Source organism: Mesocricetus auratus, unplaced genomic scaffold (genome assembly GCF_017639785.1).
Source record: "Mesocricetus auratus isolate SY011 unplaced genomic scaffold, BCM_Maur_2.0 Super-Scaffold_100007, whole genome shotgun sequence".
Classification (NCBI taxonomy): domain Eukaryota; kingdom Metazoa; phylum Chordata; class Mammalia; order Rodentia; family Cricetidae; genus Mesocricetus; species Mesocricetus auratus.
The window spans coordinates 51,468,776-51,474,775 of record NW_024429191.1 but is presented as its reverse complement, the minus strand read 5'-3'; the positions used below and the strand labels follow the sequence as shown (position 1 = coordinate 51,474,775).

Genomic DNA, 6,000 nt, shown 5'->3' with positions numbered 1-6,000 from the left:
TGTGTGTGTGTGTGTGTGAGAGAGAGAGAGAGAGAGAGAGAGAGAGAGAGAGAGAGAGAGAGAGAGAGAGAGAGCACTCCTGTGTCTGCACATGGACTTGAACTTGTGTGCCTCGGTGTGTGCTATGTGTGGGAGTCAGCAGGCAATTTTGTGGAATTCTCCCCTTCCACCACGTGTGCTCTAGGAATCAAATATGTCAGCGGGCTTGGTAGTAGGAGCTTCCACAGGCTGAGACATTTTGCCAGCCCCCATCGAGTAGTTTTACATAAGCTGTCTCTATGTCTCCAGCTCCTTCTGCTTTCTTGTTCTGTTCTGGGCAGTTTTCTTACCACCTTTTCTGTGGTCTCCTGGATAACCCCACCCACCTGTATCTGACCTGGCTCATGGCCTTGCTCATAGTCCATCTCTTGCTTGCAAAGGCAGGTCAGTTTGCAGTGAGCAGAGCTTGGGGACTCTCTTCTCCTTTTCTGTCCCAGAGCTTCCCTTCCTTAGTGCAGCTGCTGCAGCCATAGGCTAGATGGAGGGATCACAGAGCTATCCAATCACCAGTGCGATACCCTCTTCCCACAACAGGGCTAGGAGGATGAGTGATGAAATCCCACCAGCATGGCTGCAGCGTGCTCAGCAGAACCCTGTGATAAGATGTCTAACAGTTACAGGGTGGCTGTTTTGAGGTTAAGAGGCTGGGAGCCCACAGGAAGTGACTTAGTGCTGAGCTGATGCAGCTTTGTTCAGCACCCGTCCTGACACAGAGACTGCAGCTGGCACTGCTGGGAATGGCCACAGAGTGCACCGATCCTTGTATGGGGGGAACACAGAGCCAGGCCCTGAATCCAGATGGGCACTATGGGGCCTTGGCTTCAGGTAGGTGTGTGCCTTCCTCCGCATCTGCCTCCTGGAGCCTGCCCCGCTGGAGAGCATACTTGGCTGCTGCTGTTCTCTGCTATATCAACCTTCTGAACTACATGAACTGGTTCATCATCCCAGGTGAGGAGGGAAAGGGTGGCTCAGGGCGGTATCTCCAGGTATCCCCACCCTACAAGCCCGTGACTGTGCACCCATGGTGGCCTTCCTCCCAGCACCCTCTCTTCTCTTGGAGCACATCTCTGGTGGTTTCACCCCTGTAAGTGACCTCCAGCCTGTCCTGAGTGGTCCCAAGCCAGAATGGGGCACAGTGTGTGGGGCGGGGACGTTAGGAGGTAGATGGATGGGATTGTACTCTGCAGCAAAGGCCTCAGGTTGAAGACGGAGCTGCAGGCAAGGTTATGGAGGGCAGGACAGCTTGGCTCAGCTCCCAAATGAGAATGTCTCTTCCTGGGCTGTTTCTGGGGCATCTGGCTGCTGGCCTGACTTGCACAGTTTGTCATCCTTCTTGTAGGAAACAGGGCACAACCTGCTTCTGTGTTCTGTCACTCACTTATGTATTCCTTTGTGACTGGGATCAGCTTGCTTTTCTATTCATTCATTCCTTCATCTGTTCATAGTCAACCCTGATTGCGTGTGTGTGTGTGTGTGTGTGTGTGTGTGTGTGTGTGTGTGTGTGTGTGATGTTCATAAGTGCATGTGTGGCAGTCAGAGGACCACTCTCTGGAGTCGGTGCTCCCCTTTACCTTTATGTGAGCTCCAGGGATTGAACTCAGGTCTCCAGGCTTGTTCAGCAAGTGTCTTCACAAGGCGAGTCCTCTTGGCAGCTCTCTTTTCTTTTTTGAGGCAGGGCCTCATGTAACTTAGGCTAGACTCAAACTCTCTATGTAGCTGAGGATGCTCTTAACCTACTGTCATTCCTGCCTTTGCTCCTGAGAGCCAGGATTACAGGAATGTCACCACATTGATTTATGTAGTCTTAGGGATTGAAGCTAGGGTTTTGTGCATGCTAGGCAAGCACACTACTAGCTGACTGACTCCCCAGCCTCTTCTGATTCTTTCTTTCTTTGTTTTTGAGACAGGGTCTTACGGAAGAGCAGGTTGCTTCTGAATTCACTGTGTAGTTGAAAATCATCTTGAACTCACAATCCTCCTGCCTCTGCCTCCCAAGTGCTGAGATTATGGATGTGACATCATGCCTAGTCAACCTTTCCTTTTCTTCATCCACATGTTTCAGATTGAGCACTGTGAGCAGGAGCCTCTGGTAGGACGCAGGCGAAACTCAGATGTGTGGGTCCTACAGCCTGGACTACTGTTTTAAGGGGCACAGAAATAACAGTCATGCAAGGCAGGGAGGTGATTTGGGGGTGATGGTGCAGATGAGGGGGCTCGGGCCAGGCTGAGAAACCTCCTTAAGTAACTGCATCTGCTGGCCATGCCCAAAGCCGGGACGTTGAGCATGAGTTATGTGTTTAGAATAGCCAGGAACCTCTGTGGAATGAATGGGAGTCTGGGGCTGCAGACATCACCAGAGCAGGACTGTGTCTCTGGGGAGCTCAGAGGGACATAGAACATGTGCCCAGCCTGTTCTGGTGTGAGACAGAGGGGACAGAGTGCGATGAGTGCCAGCAGATCAGCCCTGAGGGTGAATGACTATACAACTCACACACAGGGACTGTTTGGCCTGGGCCTTGGGGACCGAGATGACTGGAAGGGCACGGATTATAGAGGTGTGAGTCCAGGTAGGTAAGTGTAGTGATCAGAAGTGGCAAGAGGGAGAGAAATCAGGAAATAATCCCCAGATCACAGGCTTTTTGAATGCCAGCCTGGGAGCTTGTACTCTCTTGTCCAGGCAATGGGGAGCCATGGGAGAGAATTGTAAGTGGAAGATTATAATGGGATTTGGGCCCTCGAAAGATGCAAGATGAGCTTGGGAGGTCAGTTCAGAGGCTACCAAAGGGGATCAGGCTGAAGGTGAGGCCAGAACCTTAGTATGGGCTGAGAGGCTTGGAGGAATGGGAGGGGTGAGAGGCACAGCTGCTAGGAAGTGCCACTGCGCAGCCTTCTGAGGATTAGCCCTAACTGTAGCTCTTTCTGCCCTGGGCCCCCCCAATGGGGCTGTCAGACTCTGAGACCCGCATGCCAAGGGTGCTTCCCCCTTGGAACTTCCAATGGTTGTGGTCACAATGGGGAAGACTTGGAGAAGTGAAACCATGCAGGGGCTCTTGGGGACTGTTGGGACCAAGCGGTGGTGTAGCAGCTAAGATTCTCCTGTGAAAAGAGCACTTAGGAAGACCAGGATGTTAGGAACCAGAAGAACTGGCTTCATTTTTGGTCTTGGGCTACCCACAAGGTTGAGAAGATCACAGGAGACATATCAAGGGAACTCTCCTAAAAATGGAAAATGAGTGCACTCAGAGGACTTTTAGGCAGCTATTTTCCTTGCTAACTCATGTTGCATATTTTTCTCTCACTCCAATGATTATGCCATCTGGTGTCATTAAAAGATAAGAAAGGGCTGAGGATGTAACTAAGTTGGTAGAGTGCTTGTTTGGCATGCAGGAAGTCCTGGGTTACATCCACAGCACCCCATAAAACCAGTGGGGTGGCACATTCCTGTAATCCTAGTACTTACGATAGAGTCAGGAGGCTTACAAGTTCAAGGTCATCCTTGGCTACAAAAAGAGTTTAAGGCCAACTTAAGACTCTGAGGATTTTTTTTCCTCAAAATGATAATTTTTAAAGGTAAAACAGATATACAGCTGTGTATGTTTGGATGTTATGGTGATTGGGCTCAAACTAGATGAATAAATAAACTCTCCTACCTGGTGCCTTCCGTTCTTTGATCTTCATTCACTGGCTGCTGGATATCACATTAGAGGGGTGGGTGTAGGGCTTCTTGTGGGCGGGCCCATGTGGGGATGTTTGTTCCCCTCTGTGATGCTGGATGGGGGAGCTGCCTCTGTCAGAGTTGCAATCCGTGCTCCTCCCATTCCAGCTGGACGGTCTTGGGCAGGTGGAGTCTGTGTCTAAAGCACAGTGATGCCCCCCACCTCTTTTTGAGACAGGGTTTCATGTAACTTAGACTGGCTTTGAAGTCTGCTGGCCTCAAACTCCTGATCATCCTGTCTCCAGCTCCTGATGGCTGAGATTGTGTGCTGCCATGCTGACTTGGTGTGTGTTTGGTAGGGGCATGTTTCTGGTTTTTGCTACTGTTGCTGCTATCGCTGTGTGGTTGTACAAATGTACAGGTAGGTGGAGATGAGGACCATAGGCCCAGCTACTGTGTCCTGTGCTGTGCTGCTCATCTGGGCCTGTCCCAGAATCTGAGGAACCAGCCTTGGAGGCCACTTGGGGGGTTACTTCCCATCAACACTGTTCATCTGTCCCTAGGAGTGTTACTGGATGTCCAGAAGTATTTCCACATCAGTGACAGCCATGCTGGTTTGCTGCAGACAGGTAAGGAACCTGGACCCTGGAACAAGGCCTCTTTGTCATAGTGTGGTGGTTTCTGTAGCTGGCTCCAGACCCTTAGTCTTCTGCAGGAGAGAGCTGGGGCTTGACCAGGCCCTGGAGCTGGGGAAGGCTCCTGAGTGATCCCAGTTCCCATCCTGCTTGCAGCTCAGCTGAGTATTCCACAGAGAAGCATGAAATCCCAGTGTGTGCTTTTCTCTCAGGACTCACAGACAGGAAGACTTTGATCCTCAGGTGGACTCAGAAGGCCTCTGGGCCACAGAGAATCTGCTAATCCAGCATCAGGGAGCAGCCACACATTGGTTTATGACATCCTGAAGCATACGTTAACCTTCCATGAAAACTTGAGTTAAGTGATACACACCTGTATGTATGCACACAGGGATGCACATGGTCACAGCACACAACCCCGCATGTACACTGCGGCTCCTCCCTGCAGCCTGCCCTCCCCCTGCAATTGCCCATTGTCATAGTTTCACAGCAGGTTCTCAAACTAGGTATGGGGAGCCGGACTTTTCCTGGACTGTGTGAACAGTCCTGAGAGATCTATTTCAGTCTGCCTGTTGTTTTCCTAACATGATCAGTCTGGAACAAACCCGTGCCTGGAGGGTTGGTCCCCTTTGTCATTGTCCCATCCTTACCCTACTCCTGTACTGTCTGTCCACTATCTGAAGTGGAAAGGATTGCTAAATCTGTATGCTCCTCTCTGTAAAACTTGAGGGTACCAAGCAAAGGGGCCTGCTATGGCTTCTGCAGGGAGGCTCAGGGCACAGACAGCTCACTCATAGAAATGCTTCTATGTCTTCCCACCAAGCCACTCACCCCTGGCGAGGAGCCAAGCCTTATCTAGCCAGCCCTGTTCGTGACTGCTATTTATCTATGAATTCAACTTCAGAAAGGAGATGGTGATCTCTGGGATAGGTATTAACACACTGCTTTTGATCTTAACAAGCCACAGTTTCCTCACAGTCTGATTTGACAGGTTAGTTTGGCAAAGCAGGGCTGACTTTCCCACTTGGGTTCATGGCAGGCCTTTCCCATAAACCGAATGAACTCCATCTGCCCCTTAGAGTGCTTGATGGAAATACTGTTTACAAAAATAAAGTCATCCCTCTGTCTTCTGGGGACCAGTTCCAGGATCCCTGTAGATGGTCAGTCCAAAAAGGCTAAGAGTTCCAGGCCAGTCTGGCCTACTTAGTTCTAGGCAGCCAGTATTACATAGTGGGACGGATCCTGTCTAAAATAAAAAGACATAGTATCTGAGTGTAGTGGTACATGACTTCAATCCAGGCTCTCGGGAGGCAGAGGCAGGTAGATCTTTGTGAGTATGAGGCCAGCCTAATTTACAGAGAGATTTCTAGGATATCCAGGACTACATACAAAGACCTTGTCTCAAAAAAAAAAAAAAGGCGTAGTGTTTGCAGGTCCCCTAATACATCTTCCTCTAAAATCAGGTCATCTCCAAATGACTTGGGGTAGCTAACACAAGTCTCTGTAAACCATTGTTATAGTGTTTCATTTTGGGACTAGTGAAAAGGATAAAAGTCTGTACAATGTCAGTGAACTACTTCAACTTTAGACAAAAGGTTTCATTTATTTTTATTAACATTTATTTTGTTTTGCTTTTTTTCAAAACAGGGTTTCTCTGTGTAGCACTGGCTG

General features: G+C 49.7%; 1 protein-coding gene across 3 annotated transcripts in view; it reads left to right on the top strand.

Annotated features, from left to right (window-relative positions):
* The first annotated feature begins 253 nt into the window (after positions 1 to 253).
* Spns3 (sphingolipid transporter 3 (putative)) overlaps positions 254 to 6,000 on the top strand; it is a 54,069-nt gene continuing 48,322 nt past the window's right edge. The window contains exons 1-2 of one of the 3 annotated variants that reach the window (XM_040749091.1): positions 254 to 987; positions 4,258 to 4,323. In XM_040749091.1, the coding sequence (XP_040605025.1) occupies positions 720 to 987; positions 4,258 to 4,323 (334 nt within the window). In that variant the 5' untranslated portion in view covers positions 254 to 719. The remainder of the gene's footprint in view (positions 988 to 4,257; positions 4,324 to 6,000) is intronic. The other 2 variants (XM_005067439.4, XM_021225682.2) reach the window with 2 other exon arrangements.